The following is a 26,999-nucleotide window of genomic DNA, read 5'->3' on the forward strand; positions in this document are numbered from 1 at the left end:
AAGCACATTTTGAGACATACATTTTGAGACACACAGTGGCAGGGGTTTGTTTTATAATTATCTCGTCTCTGACCTGTGACAGAGAAGTCATGTGACCCTGAGGTATATATCTTCCTTCTTAGAATGAGTCAGGAGTAGAAAAAATAATTTGGGGTAAAGATCTCATGCAAGTTAGGGGCTTGTGCACAGATCCACTTTTTTAGCTTTGTCCTTTATTTATTTCTTTAAGAAAGATGTATGTTTAAACAGTAATATTCTTTTTGTCCGTTGAACACCCCAAATTACGATGATCGTTGAGAATAGCCAAAGAAGATTCCTAAATGTGATCAACATGGAATTTATTTTTATAGTGGTTTGTGTAAATGCGGTTTCCTAGATTCTTAATGGCTGGCATAAGCGTTTTCGTAAACAAGGGACAAAGTAGGAGGCCTGGCCAGAGTTTGCGGAGTGACCAAAAAACTCTCCATGGAGTTCCGCAAGCGATGGAGTGAGGTAAGTTGCACTGCTGATTTTAGCTCAAAAGGGTGCATCCTTCTGCCACTTGAGATGTTCTACTCGAGTGGCAGCTTCCTCAATGCAAGTGGCATGTTTCTCAACATGAGCAGTAATGATCTACTGCGACCCCTCGCAATGAGAAATCTCGCCGGGAGATAGTCTAGCATTGGATTTTCCTAGCTCGCTCTTCCTAACTCAATATTGGCGAGCCATGAGAGAGGAAAGAATCTGCTGCACACCTCTATGCTGAATTTTTAGAAGCTCTGAGGTCCATGCGGAGTGCAGAGTTAGAAAAAGTCCACAAACTCCTCAAGGGTAGCAGAGTTTACCGCCCAGGCCTACAAATTAGTCTAATGAACAGAATTGTTTTTTTCATATTACTTCCCTTGCACAGATCTGAGCCAAGCGAACTAATAGACAAAGACCAGTGGGTCTCTGTGTTTCAAACTTTTGAATGTGATTGAAGAAGCATGTTCCATCCAAATCCTAAATTCTGCATAGAAAAACATTGCTGAGAGTGATTTTTCAAGAGTGACGCATTGTGATGCAACATGCCCCACACCTACTTAGTTTTGAAACTCTGTCTTGAAGGATTATGCCAGTCATGTAACCAAGAATATATGAGAGTCATCATTAAAGACAAGAGTGATTTAATTTTTAAAACATTTAAATTAAATTAAATTACATAAAATAATGTACAATGTTCACATTCCGAGAGTTTGCACAAGACCATTTGCAATACAAACATGTTAAACAGTAAGATTTACATTACAAATAGTAAGCAATTTAAAATTCACCATGGCTGTACAGTGACTATTGAACAACTGCTTAGTATTGCTCGTTATTATGAACTAACATTTCATGGATGATATTGGTGAATGATTTCATGTAGGAGCACCAGACCAGGGGGAAGTAGTGCTTCGTTATCATTCAAAGTGATCCTCAGCCATACTCCTGAGATGCGGTTGTCGTCCTTCGCCAAATCACAAAAGTCAAATCTTCATGTTTCTCTATGGCTGGTGTAGCTTTACTGTTCAATGATTTCTAATGGTTCTCTGGATGTCCTCTGGTGGGATATTGTGTTTCAGCAACGAATGTTTATGAGAAAGGCAGATGGTTAGGGATCCTCAATACATTTTGTCAGTGGTATCAGTCGCAGTGGTCGAATCAAAGGCCAAAGAGAAGTAGGTTGAAACCTGAAAGTTGAAAAAGTACAAGGTCAGATAGGTCAAGTAGGCAATTGCCCATCCTCACAGTCCAGCAAACAATGGAGGCACCAGGAGCTCATAAAATATATTTTGCTCTGTGTTCAACTTTGGCTTGCAAAGAATTTGAATAACGTTCACCAAGGTGACGGGGGAGTCAGCACTGAAGAGATTGTGACTCTTCAAACACGACAAGAGGTAAGGCAGTTTATAAAAATGTGCTGCCATACAATATTGTACTCCAGCAGGTGCCTCTTGTCTTCTCCAGTGTCACACCCTGTTGTTTTGGAATCATACAGATTATTTTTACCAATGTGAAACAGGCCTGATAAATGTCAGTCCTAGGGGTCGATTACGATCTCGGTCGAAACGGAAGCTTTCCGACCGAGATGGTTGGTTTCACTATTGACCCCATAAATACAATTTCAGTTGTCGGAAATTAAACTGGCCAGTCATTCCAGCTGGCTTCCAACAGGCTCAAGGAGCCCGTCGGCCTGTCGGAGTCTGGCCCTTAATTCATATGGATGCATTTTTATACTGTCCATATTATGATTAGGGTTTCCTGATTTCCGCTTTGTCTGATTTTTACAGATAAACACAGACAGAAAACACTGCCTCCCCTGTCTGTATTTACTTTTGAAAGTGGAAAAATACAGATAATTTAGCTTCTTTTGAGTGATTCATCATGCTGAGATTAATCACTTTCAGGCCAGTAGCTGTACATAATGACAGCAAGGGGAGCTACAAAACTCAATATATGTCCTTAAATTACTGCATATCTCAACATGTATGTGTGTTGTTACACTATTTCTTTAATGTGAGTTTATTATGTTTATATTTTTTACTGTGTAATGTGCTAAAACCTGACAGGCATTTAAGTATGAGTCCACATGTATTTGTTAAATAAATGCATAAATACACCAGTTATCACCTCATCTATTTAAACAACACAAATTAAATATGGATAAATACCAATAAGCTGGCCAAAAAAGAAATATGGACAAATACAGACGGAAATGTTCAAATAATAAATACCATAAAACCGTGAGACCTTATTATGATGCACGGTTTCCGGGGCAGACTTTCCATGCCGGCTTCCGACATGGAAAGCCTGTTGGAAAGCCTGTTTGGGGGCCTCTAGCAAGGCTCCTTCTGTTGCGGCCTCCGGTTGGGGTCCAAAGGGGCACGTTGATCCCAGCACTGTGTGGCAGGCACCTTGAGGTGCCTGCCACGTGGTGCAGGGAGGAACACAGCCTCCCATTTCTCTATGGGAGCTTGTACTACAGCTGATTTATAGCCACAACACATGCTCCCATAGGGAAATGTAAGTATGTGACCGCACCATGTGTGGTTGCATCATAATTAGGCGGTCGTGACTGCCAACTAGAGGTCAGTCGGTCCATGTTTCCATGACAGTGTTGGGCGGGCTCAAGGGGGCAGATAACGATGCTTACTCATGGGCCCCCCTTTGCATCTGTACCACATTTGCAGAATTATTTTGCTCTTCTGTGCAATCACAAAGCATCCATAGAGGAATTACAGCTAAGATCTTGGTGGCTCTATTCTCACATGATGAATCTCTGAATTGGTAAAGTAGTTCTCTTCTAAAAGGTTTTACACCCAATTTTCCCCAAAATAGAGGTGTTTCTTTTATGATGATGAGTTCTTTGGACAACCCTACCCCGAAATCTCTCCTCCTCCAGCACCAATGGGATGTGATCGCTCAGTCTCGCTAGTTCCATTGTTGGTTACATATTTCCCTAGGCTCTTGAAAACCTATGTATTTCGTTCCTTTTCAACCCTCATAACTGTAATGTAATTTAAAACAGTAACCAAAGTCCTTATATTATAAGTGGCTCTGGAATCATGAGACTAAGAAGGGACACATTCATTGTTTTAGGCACAGGGAGATTAAGTGAATAAAAGTAGCACTATCATATTGTTATGACAATTTTCACACAATCAAATCTCCTTAGGCCTTCAAGACTTGTACCCCAATAGTCAGTTAGTAAAGGCCTTTAGTGAGGCACTATACCATATGACATGAGTTTTCATGTATCAAGTAAATACGAAGTAATGAGGGGCATCATGAGGAAAGAAATCCCTCCAGAGATTGCAGTATTAAGCCTGCCATAAAAAGCACCAAACGCTCATCCTGCTTATCTGATCCCATCCCTCCCACTTTTGCTAAACAACAAGCACATTTTGAGACATACATTTTGAGACACACAGTGGCAGGGGTTTGTTTTATAATTATCTCGTCTCTGACCTGTGACAGAGAAGTCATGTGACCCTGAGGTATATATCTTCCTTCTTAGAATGAGTCAGGAGTAGAAAAAATAATTTGGGGTAAAGATCTCATGCAAGTTAGGGGCTTGTGCACAGATCCACTTTTTTAGCTTTGTCCTTTATTTATTTCTTTAAGAAAGATGTATGTTTAAACAGTAATATTCTTTTTGTCCGTTGAACACCCCAAATTACGATGATCGTTGAGAATAGCCAAAGAAGATTCCTAAATGTGATCAACATGGAATTTATTTTTATAGTGGTTTGTGTAAATGCGGTTTCCTAGATTCTTAATGGCTGGCATAAGCGTTTTCGTAAACAAGGGACAAAGTAGGAGGCCTGGCCAGAGTTTGCGGAGTGACCAAAAAACTCTCCATGGAGTTCCGCAAGCGATGGAGTGAGGTAAGTTGCACTGCTGATTTTAGCTCAAAAGGGTGCATCCTTCTGCCACTTGAGATGTTCTACTCGAGTGGCAGCTTCCTCAATGCAAGTGGCATGTTTCTCAACATGAGCAGTAATGATCTACTGCGACCCCTCGCAATGAGAAATCTCGCCGGGAGATAGTCTAGCATTGGATTTTCCTAGCTCGCTCTTCCTAACTCAATATTGGCGAGCCATGAGAGAGGAAAGAATCTGCTGCACACCTCTATGCTGAATTTTTAGAAGCTCTGAGGTCCATGCGGAGTGCAGAGTTAGAAAAAGTCCACAAACTCCTCAAGGGTAGCAGAGTTTACCGCCCAGGCCTACAAATTAGTCTAATGAACAGAATTGTTTTTTTCATATTACTTCCCTTGCACAGATCTGAGCCAAGCGAACTAATAGACAAAGACCAGTGGGTCTCTGTGTTTCAAACTTTTGAATGTGATTGAAGAAGCATGTTCCATCCAAATCCTAAATTCTGCATAGAAAAACATTGCTGAGAGTGATTTTTCAAGAGTGACGCATTGTGATGCAACATGCCCCACACCTACTTAGTTTTGAAACTCTGTCTTGAAGGATTATGCCAGTCATGTAACCAAGAATATATGAGAGTCATCATTAAAGACAAGAGTGATTTAATTTTTAAAACATTTAAATTAAATTAAATTACATAAAATAATGTACAATGTTCACATTCCGAGAGTTTGCACAAGACCATTTGCAATACAAACATGTTAAACAGTAAGATTTACATTACAAATAGTAAGCAATTTAAAATTCACCATGGCTGTACAGTGACTATTGAACAACTGCTTAGTATTGCTCGTTATTATGAACTAACATTTCATGGATGATATTGGTGAATGATTTCATGTAGGAGCACCAGACCAGGGGGAAGTAGTGCTTCGTTATCATTCAAAGTGATCCTCAGCCATACTCCTGAGATGCGGTTGTCGTCCTTCGCCAAATCACAAAAGTCAAATCTTCATGTTTCTCTATGGCTGGTGTAGCTTTACTGTTCAATGATTTCTAATGGTTCTCTGGATGTCCTCTGGTGGGATATTGTGTTTCAGCAACGAATGTTTATGAGAAAGGCAGATGGTTAGGGATCCTCAATACATTTTGTCAGTGGTATCAGTCGCAGTGGTCGAATCAAAGGCCAAAGAGAAGTAGGTTGAAACCTGAAAGTTGAAAAAGTACAAGGTCAGATAGGTCAAGTAGGCAATTGCCCATCCTCACAGTCCAGCAAACAATGGAGGCACCAGGAGCTCATAAAATATATTTTGCTCTGTGTTCAACTTTGGCTTGCAAAGAATTTGAATAACGTTCACCAAGGTGACGGGGGAGTCAGCACTGAAGAGATTGTGACTCTTCAAACACGACAAGAGGTAAGGCAGTTTATAAAAATGTGCTGCCATACAATATTGTACTCCAGCAGGTGCCTCTTGTCTTCTCCAGTGTCACACCCTGTTGTTTTGGAATCATACAGATTATTTTTACCAATGTGAAACAGGCCTGATAAATGTCAGTCCTAGGGGTCGATTACGATCTCGGTCGAAACGGAAGCTTTCCGACCGAGATGGTTGGTTTCACTATTGACCCCATAAATACAATTTCAGTTGTCGGAAATTAAACTGGCCAGTCATTCCAGCTGGCTTCCAACAGGCTCAAGGAGCCCGTCGGCCTGTCGGAGTCTGGCCCTTAATTCATATGGATGCATTTTTATACTGTCCATATTATGATTAGGGTTTCCTGATTTCCGCTTTGTCTGATTTTTACAGATAAACACAGACAGAAAACACTGCCTCCCCTGTCTGTATTTACTTTTGAAAGTGGAAAAATACAGATAATTTAGCTTCTTTTGAGTGATTCATCATGCTGAGATTAATCACTTTCAGGCCAGTAGCTGTACATAATGACAGCAAGGGGAGCTACAAAACTCAATATATGTCCTTAAATTACTGCATATCTCAACATGTATGTGTGTTGTTACACTATTTCTTTAATGTGAGTTTATTATGTTTATATTTTTTACTGTGTAATGTGCTAAAACCTGACAGGCATTTAAGTATGAGTCCACATGTATTTGTTAAATAAATGCATAAATACACCAGTTATCACCTCATCTATTTAAACAACACAAATTAAATATGGATAAATACCAATAAGCTGGCCAAAAAAGAAATATGGACAAATACAGACGGAAATGTTCAAATAATAAATACCATAAAACCGTGAGACCTTATTATGATGCACGGTTTCCGGGGCAGACTTTCCATGCCGGCTTCCGACATGGAAAGCCTGTTGGAAAGCCTGTTTGGGGGCCTCTAGCAAGGCTCCTTCTGTTGCGGCCTCCGGTTGGGGTCCAAAGGGGCACGTTGATCCCAGCACTGTGTGGCAGGCACCTTGAGGTGCCTGCCACGTGGTGCAGGGAGGAACACAGCCTCCCATTTCTCTATGGGAGCTTGTACTACAGCTGATTTATAGCCACAACACATGCTCCCATAGGGAAATGTAAGTATGTGACCGCACCATGTGTGGTTGCATCATAATTAGGCGGTCGTGACTGCCAACTAGAGGTCAGTCGGTCCATGTTTCCATGACAGTGTTGGGCGGGCTCAAGGGGGCAGATAACGATGCTTACTCATGGGCCCCCCTTTGCATCTGTACCACATTTGCAGAATTATTTTGCTCTTCTGTGCAATCACAAAGCATCCATAGAGGAATTACAGCTAAGATCTTGGTGGCTCTATTCTCACATGATGAATCTCTGAATTGGTAAAGTAGTTCTCTTCTAAAAGGTTTTACACCCAATTTTCCCCAAAATAGAGGTGTTTCTTTTATGATGATGAGTTCTTTGGACAACCCTACCCCGAAATCTCTCCTCCTCCAGCACCAATGGGATGTGATCGCTCAGTCTCGCTAGTTCCATTGTTGGTTACATATTTCCCTAGGCTCTTGAAAACCTATGTATTTCGTTCCTTTTCAACCCTCATAACTGTAATGTAATTTAAAACAGTAACCAAAGTCCTTATATTATAAGTGGCTCTGGAATCATGAGACTAAGAAGGGTCGATTGTACTCTTGAACGTCTAGTACAAGAATATCGTGACAGTAATACTGTGGACAAAATATCGAGGGACAAAATATTAAAGGGTAAATGCACAAAGGGACATATACATTTGCCATTCTTTTCTCCAAATAAATAAAGATATATGTATATGTATTTTGGTACACATATGTTGAATTAGGTACAGAAAATCTTTACATACTTACCTTTTGATATTTTGTCTCTTGATTTTTTTATCAATGATATTAGTGTCCCACAATATTGTTATTCATGAGACACATAGGAAGGCCAAATTATGGAACACAGTGAAAATTATGCAGCATAATGTAGTACATTCTGTGACAATACTATTTTGCTGTTTTATCAAATATTAATGCTGTTCTCGCGAAATGTTTTGCCTCTCTAGTACCAGTATAACACATGGGTGATAAATTCAGGTGAGTAGTTAACATTTGCCACAGAGCAACACCATGTGTAATTGTTGATTCTTCTAAACTAGCAAAACATTTATTTGTAAAAAAAACTGTAAACTATGTAGCATAGGGTGGATTGTTTGGCAAGTATAGTAAACCCATTATTGTATGGAAGAAGTGCCTGGAGACCCTCACGGGTGACAAGCAGCTCTCTACAAATCCACCCTACATTTACATTACATTCCAGTGACCCCTATCGATAAGTGATGGTTTGTTGTGTGATCCTTTTAGTCTGATAGTACTCACACTCTCACTCACATTGACAGGAAAAAAGCATCAAAATCTTACCTCACCCTACTTAGAAAGTATGAACTCGCACAACCTGAGAGTGCTTTTCATCATTTTGATCATGTCCTCAAGCTGGTAGATAGAGAGAATGGAAACAAGAAGGCTATTTAGACATGACAACATGTATAACAGTTGACTTATTTTTCTCAAAAAACTCAAATTGTGGGCATTGCCAGTAAATGGTTGACCCCAAGGAATAGGAGCTTTTTTCTCCATTGAGTAAAGCCAAGGCCAGCCAAATTCTTTGTCTAGTCTAGAAGTGAGGATAGAAAAAGCTAAATTTGCTCCTATTGTGAAAGGGAATTTTTAGCCCATGGATCCTTGCTCGCCCACAAATTGGATCAACCCCAGTGTATTTTGTTTCGCAGAAGAGGTTCGTCTAGTAGTCAGAAGGGTAATTGTTTTAAATAATCTCTTTTTCCTTCAGGAGATAAATTCCACCTCTGTACATTTACACTGTGCACTAAAACCATCTTTTAAGTTAAGAAATCAGCTCTAGCTCTCTATGGGTACCAGTGGATGAGAGACGGATTGAGTTGCTACACCATTCACTCCTTGTTAATAACGTAAAGAATTCCTTGTGTTTCTGAGAATGGAGGATAGTTTCCATGGGAAGTTATTCGTGTGATATCATGTGGATGTACTTTGTTTGTGAAGATGGTATGGAAGAAACAGAATTTGAGAGAGAAGGCACATGAACATGATGGTATTGTATTTTAAAGAAAACTCACATGTTTCTCCGGTGAAAAGTTGGGGATGTGGAAGTCATCCCTGTATTCTGGTGGTGGTAGTTCTTCAAGCAGATTGTCTGGATCCTGAAAATATAATAAAAAAGATCAGCATTACCAAGACCGTTGTAAACAAATGTAGACTGTCATGAGTCTTGAAGATGAAAGTCATGAAAGGCTGCACACCTCAAGCAAATAAAAAACATATGTACAAGAAACAGCATACTATGTTCACTCCTATTTTGGCATTTCACATCCTTAGCACCTTGTACTCATCACCTAAAAGCAGAACATATGTGTGAGTGAAATATTGCTTATGTGAGTAATGGATCAAAGATGCAGTAACAGTGAATAATAGTGATTTGGCAGTGTATACGTGTGCTGCTACCATAAGTGCTCACTCTGCTCATTACCTAAGAAATCTTGTATGGCTCTTTCTAAACAATACAGTTTCTACCTTATCTGATAGATACCATCCTGGCTCCCAAAGGGCTCGCCTACCATTGACAGATCACTCACCTCCACTACATTGTAAAGAAATCAAGAAAGAAATTATTGGAGGACGTAGCCAAGCAGCCGAAGATGGTAGCCGCATTTTGAGCGAGCTACATGCCAGCTCCTAGAACCTTGCTGAATCCGAACGTTAGGTGACCTATTTTCAGTTGCAGGCACCAGTGCAGGGGCCCTATAATCACCCCCTTTGGCCCACCCAAACCTATCCAGGGAGCCCTGGATGAGAGAGACAATTTCTGCAATCGACGGCCTGGGTGTGCATACGGCCTACCTGTAGATGGGAGGCAAACACCACCTGGAGCTGTAAACCCACAGTGGCAAACCCTCTCTGCATCGACTCCTGGAGCGTGAGAGGGAGAGAAGACAGGCGCGTGGCTGAGGTGTGGCACATTGCTGCTTTCACTTCCAGGTGGTGGCCCATAACAATGTAACGGGCACCTTAGAGTGGAGGAGATGGACTGGTCACCACACGTGGCTAGGACTGAAACTGCAGCCTGGTTGAGCCAACTATGGGGCAACCTTTTCTTGGATGCAAACATCCATGTGGTGCCCGCTACACTTGTCCCCTTTGGCCAACCTAAGCCCATGTAGGGAGTCGGGGATGAGAGAAACTTATTATGCAAACAACGACCTGCCGGGAGATGGACATGCCGCCAACAGACACAACCTGGAGCTGCCATCTCACTGCAGCGACTTACCTCTACCTCTGCATTGACTCTTGACTCGCAAGGGAGAGGATACAGCCACATGGGAGGGGAGTGGTAGGGACCACCTTTCATTTTAAGCACCCCCATGGGCTTGTGACAGCCCAGCTGATTTGGTGGCCCAGAGTAGAAAAGAGGGGGTGGGCAACATGAGAGAAATTCCCCACAGAATACTTCAGAACCTGCATTATGGATTGTGAGCTATCCTCCTACTTCATTCTGGAAAGGGCGCACAGGGCACTGGCCCTAAGGCCATAGCCAGGGAGACCGCCTAGAGGCATTACCATCAGTATACTGTACCTTATGGACAGACTATATCCTGCGGCAGGCACAACAACATCCATTGCACCAACTCTATGGTTACGCTCTCCCCCGATTATGCAGGTAAAGTGCAGCCCCTTCTTACATCTTTCTTAGAGGTTAAGTGAAAAGTTAGGGCTAAGGACATTCAATATATGCTGATGTACCCTGCCAAACTGAAAGTAATGTATCAGTGGAGAACCATTTTGTTTAAGAGTCCGGAAGAGCTCTGGGACTGAGCGGCGGAGAGGAAATAACTGCCCATATCAACTAAGGAGCCAATGACAATTTGGGAGGCCGAAGGGGATCAACCATCCCACTCTAGGAGGAAACTCAGCAGACTGATAGGAGGCCAACTGTGGTCACAACTGGAGGACAGACATAGGGCATCCTCCTCAGAGAGCTCTGGTGATCATGGGGGAGGGGACGCTACCAGTGGATGATGAGATGTTATTCAGTGGTATAGAGTTTGGTCCCTTTCCTTCCTTTCTTCCATGTAGAGCTACAAGTTTATTCTCATTCGCTGACAAAGAAGAGACACATTGCATCTGTAAAGAGGAGCTGTCTTGGGGCAAATCACTCCCTGCTACACAAGACTATGGTGATTTCTTTATTTTGATAGAGTACTATGTTGTATTGTATGTTGTTCCTATTCAGGTTGCTTGTTTTTGGGGCGACAGATGCTTCCTCTTTAGAAGTGTTGATTAGAGGGTTGTTGGGGGAAAAGTTGGGTACTTTAGGGTTGAGTTAGGTCACAATACTACGTTTCATGCAAGCCACATTGCACAGGCCCTAGTCAAACGGGCTCTTTTTAGGCTCTATTTATTTACAGCACTATTAGAAAGTAGACATTGCACGTACTGCTTTTTGTGCGTGACAGCCCGTCTCTAATATACGTCTGGGGTGGGTGACAGCTACACTTTGTGCATTCAAGCAAGACCGCCACAACACATAAAGGATAGATGGATCTGAGTACCCATCTAAATATGTCTGCATTCTGATGGCCTTGCTTGGGCGGGGTGGAAGGGAGGGTCCAACACGTCACTTGAATAGGCAGTCTCCTGTCCTCACTAAAAGGACAGATTATCCCTGATGGACAGGACTGAGTTGAAAGGAGAATCCATGCACTTCAGAGGGCTGCTTTGAAGTCACACCCTCACATCAAACGCACTTTTGGGTATAAGTACTAGGTCTTTGACCCCCACCCCGAAAATCAGACACTTCTAGATCTTGAACTGAATCTATCAGAAGGACTGTTGTGGTGCTCAAATGACTCATTTTAGACTGCAAGCTTGAAAGGCCTGCTTCTATCTTGCATTGCCCTGCTGTCTGCTGTTCTCGGACTCTGCTGAAGGAGAGCTTGACTCTGCCTTACTGCCAAGTGATCTCCAGGTGCTTGTGGCTTGCCTCCTGTTGCTTGAGAATCAGGGATATCAAAGTCCTTACAAATGGGGGTGGGGTCGCACACTACTCACACACCGGCGGTGTCGCCCCTAAGGACTCTGGTCAATGTAGTAAAGTGTTCGCGATGCATCATCTTTCGATCTTCTGCTATCTTCGCTGTCTTCGCCATCCCTGGACACGTGTTTCGGGGTATTACCCCTCATCAGCAGGGATAGGCCGTGTACTGGGGTTGCCGATGGCTGCCAAATGTGTGAGCAGTGTGCGACCCCACCCCAATTGTAATGTTTAAAGCTCCCTCGAGCAGCTGGCTGACGAGCCCGGGACCCCGCACCTGCGCGCCTGGAGTGATACTAAACCTGGTGATATTTGGCAGCTACCGGCAACCCCAGAAGATAGAAGATGGCCTAATCCCTGCTGATGAGGGGTAAATACCCCGAAACACGTGTCCAGGGATGGCGAAGACAGCGAAGAAAGCAGAGAATCGAAAGAAGATGCATCGCAGAACACTAACTACATGTACTACATTTACCACAGTCCTTAGGGGCGATCCCGCTGGTGTGTGAGCAGTGTGCAACCCCACCCCAATTGTAATGTTTAAAGCTCCCTCGAGCAGCTGGCTGACGAGCCCGGGACCCCGCACCTGCGCGCCTGGAGTGGTACTAAACCTGGTGATATTTGGCAGCCACCGGCAACCCCAGAAGATAGAAGATGGCCTAATCCCTGCTGATGAGGGGTAAATACCCCGAAACACGTGTCCAGGGATGGCGAAGACAGCGAAGAAAGCAGAGAATCGAAAGAAGATGCATCGCAGAACACTAACTACATATACTACATTTACCACAGTCCTTAGGGGCGATCCCGCTGGTGTGTGAGCAGTGTGCGACCCCACCCCAATTGTAATATCAAAGTCCTTACCCCTGCTCCTGTGCCTGAACTTACTGGAAGTGGTCCGGTTAGAGGCTACATGCAGGTATCGAACGGGTGCCAGGCGTTGCAGGCGGTGTGCCATTTTCGCCTCCACCCCCCTCCCGAGTCCTATGGGGCGTGGATCTTTTATTTTTCAAACTATACAGGTTCCTCTGATTATGAGGTAATTTTCCCACAACTTGTTGGTTTGTTCATTTTGCACCTTTTTTTACACTGATTTTTAACTTTCACGTCCTCTGGTCAGGGTGGGCCTTAGCGTGCCCATACCGCCGAGGTACACTCCCCATGGTCCTGACGAATGCCCAGTAAATCACACATCAAGGGCAGAAACATGTTGACCCCACTTTAAATGGAAATAGCCAAACAATTAACTTGGTAGTTTCCTAAACACATTGCTTTTAATATGTCAGATTGGCCACAGAATAAAGTTTTTATGTGAGACACAATCTGGACATTTTTAAACCCTTTTCACATTTACATAATCTTCACAACTAACCAGCTCCGCAGTAATCCTGGCGTTGTAGCACACCGGGGAGGCATTCAGCTTCTCCCGGTGGGCCCGATAATGAAGCATGTCACCAACCAGGGTGGTGAGTGAGGGCTTCCTATACAAATCTAATAAGACTTGCATACTCATCTTTTCTCCTTTTGTGCTTCTATACATTTATTGATTTACACTCTTTTGTTGTTTGAAGCTTACTGGAAGTAGCCCAGATACTTGCAACATGGAATTTGGCGCATCTCCTGTCTGTGTGTAATAGAACCGGCGATCAACACTGTTGCTGGAGTTTAATTGCCACATCACATTTGAACCAGCACTTTGCCTCTAGAGATTAATGCATCGGACAGCGCATCTCCGCCACTGCAGCTTGGTGAGATCGAGGCATCCCCTCGACTGTGTGGCAGAATCTGGTGAGGCACATCACTCAACACCTCTCGACTCAAGCACCCATCTTCCGAACTGACACATCGCCATCACTACGTGGAACAGATTGACTCATCTCACTGTTTGTGACCAGGAAAGGTAATTTGATCACTTGGTCCTGCATGGGACCTGTAGCTGGCCTGCCCTTCCACGCGGTCAGCCTGAACGTTGACTTTGACCCGGTCCAGCACGATGTAAAGTAACTTTTTTAATGCTACTTGCTTCTAAGCGTTTCACTGCATGTATTCCTTTAACATTTAATATCTCAACTTCTATACATTGGATTTTTGTCATTTTGGTCTTGTTTTGTTTATAATAGTGTTAGTATTTCTAAACGTGTATGGAGTCTTTTTGTGGGGTATTCTTTCTGTTGCTGTGTGTTTGTGTGTTGCACACACACTTTACACATTGCCTCTTTATATAAGCCTCACTGCTCTGTGCCAAGCTACCAGAGGGTGAACACAGGTTATCTTTTAGTGTGGATCTAGCTTACCCTGACTAGGATTACTGCTTCTGCTTGGACAGGCTGCATTCTTTTGCCAACCAGAAACCCAATTTCTAACACATGAGACCCATAGGAAAGCTGGGACAGGAATATGACCCAGTTGACACGCAAAATTAAGGGAAATATGGTGAGATAGATCTCCCCCCGATCATAATGGAGTATAGAGCCAGTCAAGTCAAGAATAACTTTATTTCATCTCAGAGAACCATGAAAAGATTTACAAATGAATATGATTAAAATACAATACATACACAATTCATCATAAAAAGGTAAAATCTCTGTACAGATTTTACTCCTAAGGCTATCTGATCGCAATGGAGTCTCTTATGTAATTAGCTACTGCAATACAGATTTCAGCCGTAGCCAAAGACGGTAAGAAGTTAAAACCATCAATACGAGCAAGAGTGAGTATTTCTTAGTAATGGCAGCAGAAATCTAGTTCTCTCTGATTTATACAATGTGCAAAATAATACAAAGTCCATAGTTCTTTAAACTGAGACGTTATCACATGGGCAGAGCATAACCTTGTTTGATCACCCTCCTTGGCGAGGAAATGCCGGCAACAAAGTACACAGTGCATAAACAGAACCTGGTTAGATAAAATCAGAACTGTAACTTATTAGAAATAAATAGATAACATTGTGCAGGGGCAGGAAGCAAACAGGGGATTCCAATATTGTCATGTTGGTAACTAATAAGCCTATTGCCCCTGGAACAGTATGCCTCCTTGAAAACTCCTTTGACATTTAGAGGAATTCCTTCAGGGTTTTCAATAAAGTATTCCAGACCAATCTCATGGTAAATCCTCTCTAAATATTAAAACCATGGAACCTTTAAAACATTGTCTGATTTTTGGGAATCTTTAATAACATCACATGAAAGTATTAAATCCTCAGAGGTCCCTATCTTGGCCTATAGAAGAAAAGGGGCACTGCCTATACGGTCTTCCATAAATTCTAGTTAAGTTCTGTATGGCAAAAGAGGTAGGAACACTTTTTGGGAGCATCAGTAATCTTTTCATGAATTTATTTTCGATTCCTACAAACTGTTGGTTTTTAGCGTAGCCCCAAACCCCAGCTCCATACCTGGCAATAGAGAGACATTTGGCTATAAAGGGTAATTAGTTCCTTCACAGGCTTGTGCCCCAATGTATGGTTTAAATCTTTTATTAATTTTCAAACAGGAAAAAGGACAAGACCCCCAGCTCCCTAGGGACAATGCAATAAAGACAAAAAGTTGTCCCCAATTTAGAAGCAAAACGGAATAGTGCATCCATCACCCTACTTGTCTGCTGTGCCCTTATGGTTAAAAGAGGTTCCCATCTCAACAGTTTGCTAAAAAGATTGCCCAAGTATGAGAAGTTACTTACCTTTTCTGTGTAATGTGCTAAAACCTGACAGGCATCTAAGTATGTGTTTTTCCCCTTTACTGCCATATCTTACTATGACTGTTGTACCGGAGTGACGACTGGGGAGTAGGGTTACTAACGCTTTTTCCACACCCATACCTTCCAACATAGCCCATAATTTATCTCGGTTGACAGTGTCAAAAGCACCAGATAGGTCCATGAAGGCCAGATGGATAGAACTCTTCAAGGACCTTCCTTCTGTGCTTATTAATGATTAAAGATGAATTAAGATATTGTTCAGTTGTACCCCGCCCTCTCCTAAAACCATATTGAGTATTGGACAGAATCCAATTTTCTGTTGCCCAATCTTTCAAGCGTGCAAGGAGGACTCTGCCCAAAACCTTATCAGTGGCATCTATCAACTAAATGGGCCTTTGGCATGCCAGGTCAGGTTTTGCACCTTTCTTTAAAGATTGAGACCACTGTTGCTTCCTTCCATGATGAGGTTGTATAGCCCTCTTCAAAATGGTGGCATTGCCACAGCTGTTGCATGTTTTGCCACACTACCTCCAGAAAATCCTTACCCTTTGGTTTACAACCCTACAGTTCAACATCAATAGCTGCAAGTAGGGAGGACCGGTGCCATGAATCTCTCATAAGGAGTGCATTCAATCCTTTGTGATGGCGGACTAGGGGCAGTAGACATCAGACTATAATACTGGGCAGCTCAGCTCAGCTGCTGGCGGTTAATGACTGGATCTTTGGGGACCGGGGGACCCAGCCACGAAACTTAAGCAGACTCCCTTTACCGGGTAAGCACCAGAGTTTTGGCTGTATGGGGAGTTTCTCCTGCCCACTATTCCAGCCATTTTAGCCGTTACAGCCATTCCATTGATTAACTGGAGGTTGCCTACTAGGAAGAAGCTGTTGTGCATGGGTACATGTCCAACGGAAACGGTAGGGCTGCAGGGCACTGAGATAAGTTTGGGATCTGTAAATAGGGAGACATCTGGCAGACATACCATATGATGTTCTACGACCAACTTGAAGCTAAAGAGGATTTACAGAGATCCCAGTTGTTTATTCACCTACTGTGCGGACATGCACTGGTTAGGCACACAGGCCACATAACAGCGCTCACAATAGTACAGTCCATTAGAAATCTGATTCATGATGTTAGCTATTGGTAGGAAAGGCAGATCTTGCTTATACAGAATTCTGGTGCTAAATGTCCCAGACCGGCTAAACAAATTGCAGGAAAGATATGAGTCAGACCTGAAGCCCTTGGATGATGACAAATGGATTAAGGTAAACAATGGCAGCCGAAAATGGGTAATATTGCCTCACCTGAGATTAGACCAGGTTAAAGAATATATTAAACCCCTGAGAGGCTGTGAAGGATGGGGAGGGACAGCTGCCCTGAATATTTTCGTTATGGACAGACCAGAAGCTCCTTCATGCATGTGGTATGGAAATGCCAGGTGATTCAGGTGTACTGGATCCTGCAATACCCTAACCTACAAAGGGTATGCCGACTTCTGATAGAACACAATGCCACGTTGGCTATCATGGAAGTATTTCTGGGATGGGATGGGTAAGGGGACAAAAACTGATGATTGGGACCAGTTGTGTTTTTGCTAAACGTCACAAAGCGGGCCATTGGAGATGCAGGCCCCCCACAATCTCAAAGTAGCCAAGAGGGATGGTATAACTGCTCTTTAGCTGTGGAAGCAGTGTACAGATCCAGAGGGTAACCACAAAAGTATGATAGAATCTGGGGACAGTGGAAAGTACAGCCCAAAACACCCAGAGCTGGCCACCCATAGGAAGTTCTTGGTGGAAAGTGCACAGTTGTCCATGGCACATATCCATCTATAGTGAACCGGATTGGTAGCAGCAGACTTAACTGACATCTACTTCATGGTATTCCAGAACTAAATGGGATGTTGTGCAAGGGGGGCATGGGATGGAGTGCTATGCAGTGATACAGTAGTGTGATCTTAAATGTGTTGAAAACTCAATAAAAATAATTTTCAAAAAATAAAGAAATTACTATCCAGCTACAGGAAAACTCAACAAGAATTTCCTCTTGCACAATAACTGCTCTTGAACCAGTGTGAAATTGCAGCAATGAAACTCAACCAATCTGTTCACTTCGATGTCAAAGCTGACCCTGCAGTTTTGCCAGCTGGACTTTTCCCCAACTTTTAATATTATTGACTGAAGTCCTACAACCTATTATGGGATTTTCAGGCTGTCAGAAATCCCTCAATACGGTGAGCTGTATGGCTACCAGGTCAGTGGACTACATGCTTCCACTGCCCTGCCCAAATGGAGTTCATTATTTGATGGGCTGGCCCATCTATCAACACTCCAATATTTCTGAAGTTCAGATTATAGAAATATCTATGCATACATACATGCAATACCAGTGTAAAGTGTTAGAGTAACTAGCTAGAGCTGGGACTGCTGTTGTGACTGACATATTCTCAGACACCTTTCTTCCCCCTTTTTTGGTGCTGGTGCATTTATCTAAACTATTCATCTAATCTGAGCCTTTCATTGTCTTGCTTTTGTTAGCCACGGATCAACTTAATCACCATTGTCATACCCCCAGCCAATGAGCAGAGACCTTCACATATATTAGCTTGCATGATTTTACAAGAGGTCTCGAATTTGCACGGGTTAGAGCTATAGACGTAAATGACAATGTCTTTTACTTATGTTTTTTGGTTTGGAGTGTAGCGGATGTATGTGGTGTCCAGTGGAATTATGTTGGTTGTATTCAAGTTCTTAGTTTTGAAATTGTGTGGGGTGGAAGTGTGTGGTGTATTTGTGTAGCGGAATTGCGGTGCATTGTGAATAGATAGGGGTGAGAGCTGCACAAAATAGATAGAAATGGATGATAGAGAGGGATAGGTAGTTTGTGCAGGAAATGGTGATTGAATTTTAGATAGAAGAGCAGACAGAGTATGTGAGAAAGAAGGGGAGAGCAGGCCACAGATGCATAAATGGGAGCACATGTGTATGCGGAAAACACCTGAAGAATAAGAGGAGAGTGTGGGTTTGAGGGACAGAAATTTGAGATAGAGGAGCAGAAAGTGTATGTGAGAAAGAAGGGGAGAGGAGGCCATAGATGCATAAAGTGGGGGCACATATGTATGCAGGAAAGTAAAACAGTTAAAGAATAAGAGGAGAGTGTGGGTTTGAGGGACAGAAATTTGTGAAAAGGCATGGTATGGAAACTGTGCTTGAGAACTCAAGTGAACCGTATGAGAGAGGCAGGAAGAGTGCATGAGAGCAGTGAGGGAGAGTAAGAGAGAGAGAGATAGAGGTACAAGTGGAAGGGGCACCAATAATAGGGGGGAGGCGAGAGGTGGACCAGTGAAGAGCGTGAGGAGGTACAGGAAGGTAGCGGATGTGAGCAGGCAGTATAGAGAGAAGACAGGGAGCGTGAGGGAGGGAGAGATCAGCGGTATTGTAAGATGAGAGGGGGTACTGGGAGTCTGAGGGAGAGATGAGAGAGGCAGTGGGTGTGTAGGGAAGTGATGACAGGGTTGATGATAGTGCAAGGGAGTGAGTGATGTGTTAGATTGGAATTGTTTGTTGTGGAATTGTATGGCATGGTGTGAAGCTGTGTAGAGGAAATATGTGGCATCGTGTGCTCTGGAATATGTGGATATAACTGAAGAGTGATGATGGTGGCAGCAAATGGGAAGCCCATGGGCAGGCTAAAGCCCATCCAGTAGATGCAGCATATCTCGGTTTGAGACAGCCCATATGCTCCGTCTAGAGCTGAGGCCTAAAAAACATGACTTTATCCAGCTGCGTGGTTTACCATCAGAGAGATACCAAATAGTGCTGCAATGCTTTGCCTGTACAAGGGCATATGTGTTCTCTTCCGTGTTCTCAGAGTGAGACAGAGAGCAAGATTGAATGAGCAAGCAGACATTGTAGTTTATGAACTGGTGGTAGCAGCATTCCCGACAAACAAAATGGCTGTGTGTGTTTTGACCACGGTGTGGGGGCAGTTGACTGATTTGTAGATGCAGAAAATATGGGTGTCACTAAATGTTCAATATGTCATCCTGCCCTTGGAAGAATGCCCACGAAGGTAATCCTAGAAAAATCACATGTACATGCAATTACGGTATAATCAATATAATAACAGAAACATATGTAACAGGATTCATTGGATCAGATAATGAGTGTAAAATGACTATGACAGTTACCAAAATGTTTATTGTGTAGTACCTTACAGTTTGCCACTCATTTCCATACACATACTAACCGTTTGACCTACATTTACTTTCTGAGAAAAATAGGCAATGCTCATGTTTTATTGACCAGGCAGTGCACAGAGTGGGAGGTCACTTCAGTGCGGGCCACACTTTGCAGGAAAAGGCCCTACCTGCAGAGCCCAGGTGGGCGGTGGAAAGGGACAATTAAATGCTCACACTTTCAATTCCACTGCAGTGTGAGGGGCGCAAGGCCACATGAGTTAGAATCATAGAATAATGAACAAGACTAGCCTCAAAAAATTTGAAACAAAGAGTCCAGCAATTTGCGGCAGCCCCGGCTGCCAGGGCGTGTTATACAAATTTCCAACATGATACGACTAATGCTGAATTACCATAAACATAAAAGTCTACCACAGTTGGCAGCTCATCATGCTCAGAAAGAAAAAAAATTAAATGTAGCAACTTACTGTGTGTAGCATGCTTCATTAAATAAACCCTGGCCTACGACGAAAGACCTATGCAGGGCTTCAAGTGGTATGAAAAAACTGGTGGGTCCCTCAAAGGGGCGTGGCAAGAAGATTACGGATGTGGCTTAAAACATGTAAGCAAAAAATATGTGCTTCTGTATAGTGTGCCTCCCCACTAGTATTTTGGAGCTGCTGTCATTGCACCCAGATATATAATACAGCAAGTTACATGGCTGATACAACAAGCCCAGGTTGTCAGCTTTGTCAATGGTGTGTATTTCCATTGGCTATATCTGAGGGTGAACATTTCCATGCCCTTTTCAAATAATTTGTTTCCTTTTAAGTCTTTTCTCTCTCAATGGGGGCTGGTTATCAAAGGGAGGATTTGAAAAGGTTAGTTTAAACAGGCCATCTTCTGTTTTTGCTGAGTTTAACGCAGGATATTCAAGTAAAACCCTTGCCTTTCTCTCATAACTTTTTTTCCTGCACAACTTATTTTTAACAACCTTGGTGTTTAACAAAATATATGCTTCAATACCTCGATTACACACTCAAAGCATTTCTTCCTGCAGAACAGTTGTCATGTAAAAATATATGGTTTACATGTAAAGCCCTTTAGTGCCCTAGGGCCAAGTTTACACTATATAAACTGCCAGAAAAAAAAGAAAGAAAAAAGCATAACGTGACCTTGGTGTGGCCTGGCAAGTCATATGTCCTTTTGTGCAACAACAGCATGTAAGCATAATCGTTGCCTTAATTGCAGAAGTATACAAGCACATGAAGGGCAGAAACCTTCCCTAGTAGAGGACAATGACAGTTAATGTCATTTGTAGTGAACACTGTAATAATGTACTCTGCATTATATTGCTGTTCTGCAGAGTATGTTGCAATGGTAAAAGACCCATGCTTCCCTGTAGCAAGGAACTTTCCCTAAGCAGCGGGATCAGAGCAGACATTCCAGCAAAAAAGAGGAATCAGACAAAACAGAGGTTTCTGCCTGGAGGGTGCGGGCAAAAATGGAGACCCCGTTAAGGACACGTCCCGGCACTTGCTTTTTAGAACTGCTGGCGCACCAGCAATACCCAGCCCACTTAAAGCCCTCGGCCTATGTGATATCTATTTGTGCCTGGGTTGTTAAAAACATTATCTGCAAGACGTGCGGCAATGCGATGAAACTACAAAAATGCAGTTACATGAGCTATAAATGAAAACATACATTATTATTATTACGGTGTTCAGGCTGTTAAACATGAACATGTGCGCAGAGTCAGAAGGAGGAGAGCAGAAAGAAAGTATACGAGTAAACTGAATGTTTCTGCTGGGTGAGAACGAAACCTGCAGAGAAGACTGCAGCCCTATGCAGCGTGTACCCCATGTTTTCACATCTTGCTTGGTCCCATCTATGATCTTACTGCCAGGTCCTATAGGCAGGCTTGCTTCCAATGTGATCTGACTGAGCGCTCCTATTTGATTTTCACAACTTAGAAGCGGTGTTTTAGCCAACACAGCATTGGGCATTGTCAGAATTATGCTCTCACTACAGAAAAACAGCTTTTTAGACGACAGGCATTGTGCTGTTTAAATTCCAATTTCTTTGCCATACCCCTTAGATCAATGAAGCAGCTGCCATAAAGGGGTACCTGCTGAACAACGGAAACACGACAAATGGAAAACAATCCTGAGCCAATAATGTGTTGAGATAAAAGCACAAGATAACAATAAAAAAACAAGTATTTCCAAGATCAACGAGAGAGTGCGCCTGTAACCACCGTGCACAGTAGTTCTAACCAATGGAAAAAGTATTCCCAAAATGAGTACCTAAAATGGCCACTGTGTTAACAGATAAGTAATTGGCTGGTGCTTTCAGGGGGGTTCAATACAGGAAGAGGCATGATGTATTCATGCCACGGACGAATGGAGTGACGATTGGGGCAGCTAAAGGGAAGCCTATGGGCAGGCTGGTTAGTGCAGCGCACACGCGCTGTCTAGAGCTGAGACCTATGAAGTAACCACTTTTGTAAGTTAAGAGCTTTGCCAGAAAGCGGATCTTTAACCTGTCGGAAAAAGTAATTTCATCCATCTAGTGACGACTTCATGCAGCTTCTGGGCACTGCTAAACTTCAAACGAAAACCTAAATTCCAGATATCGATCCATCACACTTAATATCATTTATAAACTTATACAGCTTATTTTTATTTCATTTAAAGGGTGCAGCTCATAGGTTTCATGCCTTAACAAACACATATTTTGTCATAGCTATTGGCGCATGTATTGGAGTGCAGCTTCCACTTGCACTGGTACGCAATGTACTGTGAAATAAGTGAGGGATGTGTAATGGCTGTTGGTTATGATAAAGTTTAAACACAATTCTTTTTCTGTGCTATACAATTGTGGTGGCACAGGCAACATAAATTATTCACTCAAAGTTGAATTATGGTATCAAAGAACTTTTGGGCAGCACTACCTCGTGCACCTGTCTGCTCAAAAGACACTTGTCCCCTGCCAGTGGTATTTAGGTTAAAATTTAGAAATTAAATATAGAGGAAAAAAATACAAAAAGAAAAGTGAGAAACTGATATTTCAAGTTTTAATGCTGTATAAGTATCTGAAAATAATTTTGTAGGATTTTATTCTTGTTGTAAGGTACACAAATCCAAAATCCTATGTCTAACCATAATGCTATCACTATCACTTGCCCATTACTATTATGTACTATAACCGAAACCCAACCCCCTAACACTAGGAGGATAATATACCCACCACTTTTCACAGACCTGAACCTAGTTCATTCCAGCAAAGTATGCTGAACAAAATTCTTTACCCTAACCCTGTATCATGCCCATACTTCATCTCTAGCCATAAAGTTATCCCTAAGACTAACATTAATCAAGAACTGTTCCGTAACTGGCACAATATACGCAACCTGAAGTCAATATCTATCCTTTATGCTTACATTAACTCTACACCTAACTTTAATGTGTACCATTACCCTTACCCTAACTCTTATTCACACACACACAAACACACACACAACCTCAAAGGCGGCAGGAACGCCACGAAGAAAATGCCCTGCAAAACCAATGATCCAGTGAATATTGCCTTACCCGGCTGCCTTAATCAACCCTGGCCTCAGTGTCACCCAGCCCCCAAATACAATGATTCTCCCTGGCCTTGTCCTAGGCATAGAGAATATGTGTGGTTCTCTGCCCCTACAACGCAATCACACTGCCTTACCCATGTGTCAGGGTGGGTTTTTCACGTTGGCCTCATGAAGGCCCATCCTCAGACAGGAGAGGTAGTCCTTTAACACAACACACCAGTGCTGGTGCCGGTTGCCTCCTGGCCCGGGCCAGTCACCATTTCAGTAGGAGTTTAGAGCACAGTAAGTTGTGTGCTATAGAATATGGACTCAGCCGCATACCTTTCCTCAATGTAACTGTATTCTGTAGATACAGAGCCCAGCCTTTACACAGGCCTGTTGTTTGATATCGAGTACCACTCCCCCCTTGAGTCCAGGGCCTGGTCTTAGACCTGGTCTTGAATTGAACACCCACATTCCTAAATGTAAGTTGTCTTGGAGGGTGGCATTTCCGTTGGTGCTCTATTACTTCTGAAGTCATGAGTAAATCAAAGGAGAAAGTAAAGGTTGAATGACTTGTTTTTATGGTAAATTTAAGAAAGTGTTGCATTTGGTATCATAAGCCCCTTCAAAATAAATTTTCTAAACAAATTTCTAAATTTCTTCAACAAATGTTATATACACATGAGGAATGGAAGCTGCACTGGCCATTTATTTGATACAGTTTTGTTTTCGGAATTGTAGACTGCCTACGTCTTTAGACATATTTTAGCTTTTCTTTCTCGTAAACTTTTATCTAATTGTAAAATACATTTAATAAATGTGAACCACCACTGCTGAGGAAAGTTTGAAATATGAGACAGAAAGAGATGCATGGTTCTTACCAGCTCAATATCAGAAAGACAACCCTTGTACGCTTCAAGTACCTGCCGGCATGCGAAAGGATGAACCTTGGCACATGTTTGGAAACCAATTACTATGCCCTGCAAATAAGGAAAGACAACTCACAGCCTCAGGGAGACAATAGACATTAACCAAACACAGACATTTAGTACAAGAGATTTCATATTTGAAAGAAAGGATAAAGCTGGTTCTTGATTTCACATTCAGTGTTTACAGCTGGTATTGGTGAATGATTGTCAACTAGTAAAGCAAGGGAAACGGCCACTACAACGCGGCCGTTTCCACAAATGCATTAACCACGCATGCATTACAACGCATGCATGGTTAATACGAAAGCCTTTACCACGCATACCTTTACTAAGAGGTAAGTAGTAAAGGCATATGTGGTAAATGTTCAAAATAAAAAAGGGGGGCTTGGGTGGTCTCCCCCCAAACAAAAAAGTCACCTGAAATCACGTAAGAAAGTGCAGGAAATCAGCGTCGTTTAAGAGGAAACGGAAAGAAACTTCCGCTTCCTCTTAACGATGTACAACGTCACCACGCAAGAATTAGAGGAAAGGGTTATGCGTTGAAAAACCATTCCGTTGTAACGCATGCGTGGTAAAGCCATGCGTTGCAACGGAATGCGTTGTAAGAACATACAACCGTAAAGCAAATATATTCAGTGGCCTGAAAGCATGATTTAAGGATACCTTTATACAGCTATGCTGGAGGGCCTTTACCATGCTACTTAAAAAGCATCTTTGGACAATAAGATGAGAGTTTCGTCACTATTTGTTTTCTGTCACTTAGTGCGATTTCTTTAGAAGCGGTGCTTATCCTTTTTTCCTCATGTCTACTGTTGTCTATTTTGAAGGCCTTTCTGATAGAGTCATTTCAAAGCCTTCACATAGCTTTATGTCTTTCACCACTTTATCTGCAACATTGATTAAACTTGATTTATCTTGTTCAAACACTGGCTTCTATCAAGAGAGATCACCTAAAGAGGCTCCTAACTATCCCTGATGTAATGCATTATTAGTCACCTGAAAAAAGGAGCTCTACATTTAGTTTTTGCTAACTTAGTCCTCATCTACTCTGTAGAGGGGTTTCACTCTACTATAATTTGGCTATGCACGGAGTACAAAATCACACTTTTGGGTGAGAGGAAGTACTGAGTGAGGAATGTTTCACCGGTCATCAATAATTTACCATCAAGCTATATGAATGAAGTTACAAACCTACACAATGTACATCCAGATGCTCCACAGCCCATATGACTACCTTCTCAACTTGTTTTTGTGTGGTCGTACAGGGTGAAATACCCTAGGGAAATAAATCTATGATAATTGTAAGAAATGCACTTGATACTTACTGCATGGTAAGGCGTAGCGATGAACCTAGTAGATTCGAACATGCTTCGAAGAAAGGGTAAAATCAGTGCAGTATCATCACAGCTGGCCATGCACTTACCAAGGCACTGGAAAATAAAACCCTAATATGGGAGTGAATTAAAGACAGTCTGAGTTAAGAATAAACAGCATCTCCTGCTCACTCTATGAAAGTCTTACTTATATTGGAGTATTCATCTTTGATTCACTCTACACACATATTTGTCTCCCACTTTCAAATAGCACTCAATAAGTTGAGTGAAATGTTTGTTATCTTATGTATAGTATAGTTATATTTTCTTGACATTGTAGAGATTTGTATATGGCCTTAATATGACTTAAAACAAGGAAGTGAGGGGTAATGTGAGCCAATGAAGGTCCAGTACCAAGGCTCTGAAAGTGCTAATGCAGAAACCAGTGGAAATACTGCTCCTTTCAGAAAGCAAAGTAGAAAGAAAGGCGGACAAAGAAAGGGGAATCCTATGGATTTTTTCTTGGTGCCTTCACAAATCCATGAGCATGTAAAGTCTCATCATCAAGGGTGTTCTTCATAGGGCTGGCAATGCAATGCCCTATGGGCCCCACGAAGGGTCGCTTTAGCAGAGATCTTTTTATTTTTGCCATCTGATGAAAGTGCCAGTGTGAGGGCGTTTTGAATGTGTGAGGTTGAGTGAATGTGTATAGTGAAATGAAGAGAGACTAAAAAGAGGTATTCAACTGGACTTTAAACTGATAGTTTCCTTGGCAGGTTTAAAAAAAACATAATTTGGTACGGGCGACTACAGGGAGGTAATGTATCCAAGTAGCCTAAATCTGTGAATGTGGTCAGGTCAACGTGTTTCTTGCCTGTTGGCCCAAAAAGTATCTGTACCACTTCTTCAGGACCTAAAAAAGGGAGAGCTAACCCTACCCCACATCTAAGATGTGATATAAAGTGTAGGTAATCCCCTAAAAAAAAATACCTTTGTTCAAAAAGTTTAAAATTGATCGTCCAACTTAGAAAAAAAAAGAGAAATTGAAGAAAACACACAGTAAACAAATGTTTTGCATGTATGGGCCAATGTGTCTCCAGGATCGCTTTTCCGGGACACTGTATGTGCATGCTATTGTTATGGCTGATTAGTCGCCACAATGTGAAGGAAGTAAAAAACACACTAGTACATGCAATATAACAGAACAGGCAAGTGGACATACAGGCAACAGATAACATAAAACCAATCTGTGTTGCTGTTACACAGTGTATCACAAGTTGTCCTCAGGAGTGAGTGAAGGGTCTTACCCTTTGGATCAGTGACCCATAGGTCAAAAGCAGAGTGTAGCACTCAGCTGCTAACTGTGGAAAGAACA

The 26,999-nt window shown here is 42.4% G+C and overlaps 1 protein-coding gene across 1 annotated transcript in view; it reads right to left on the reverse strand.

The window, feature by feature from the left end:
• Nucleotides 1-5,024: 5,024 nt before the first annotated feature.
• Nucleotides 5,025-26,999, reverse strand: part of LOC144798584 (maestro heat-like repeat-containing protein family member 2A) — a 58,296-nt gene continuing 36,321 nt past the window's right edge. The window contains exons 13-17 of the mRNA XM_078669538.1: nt 25,637-25,756; nt 24,264-24,362; nt 8,969-9,052; nt 8,238-8,309; nt 5,025-5,587 (exon numbers count right to left, since the gene is read on the reverse strand). Of these exons, the coding sequence (XP_078525664.1) occupies nt 8,244-8,309; nt 8,969-9,052; nt 24,264-24,362; nt 25,637-25,756 (369 nt within the window). The 3' untranslated portion in view covers nt 5,025-5,587; nt 8,238-8,243. The remainder of the gene's footprint in view (nt 5,588-8,237; nt 8,310-8,968; nt 9,053-24,263; nt 24,363-25,636; nt 25,757-26,999) is intronic.

This window comes from Lissotriton helveticus, chromosome 12, assembly GCF_964261635.1.
Source record: "Lissotriton helveticus chromosome 12, aLisHel1.1, whole genome shotgun sequence".
In the NCBI taxonomy this organism is placed as follows: Eukaryota; Metazoa; Chordata; class Amphibia; order Caudata; family Salamandridae; genus Lissotriton; species Lissotriton helveticus.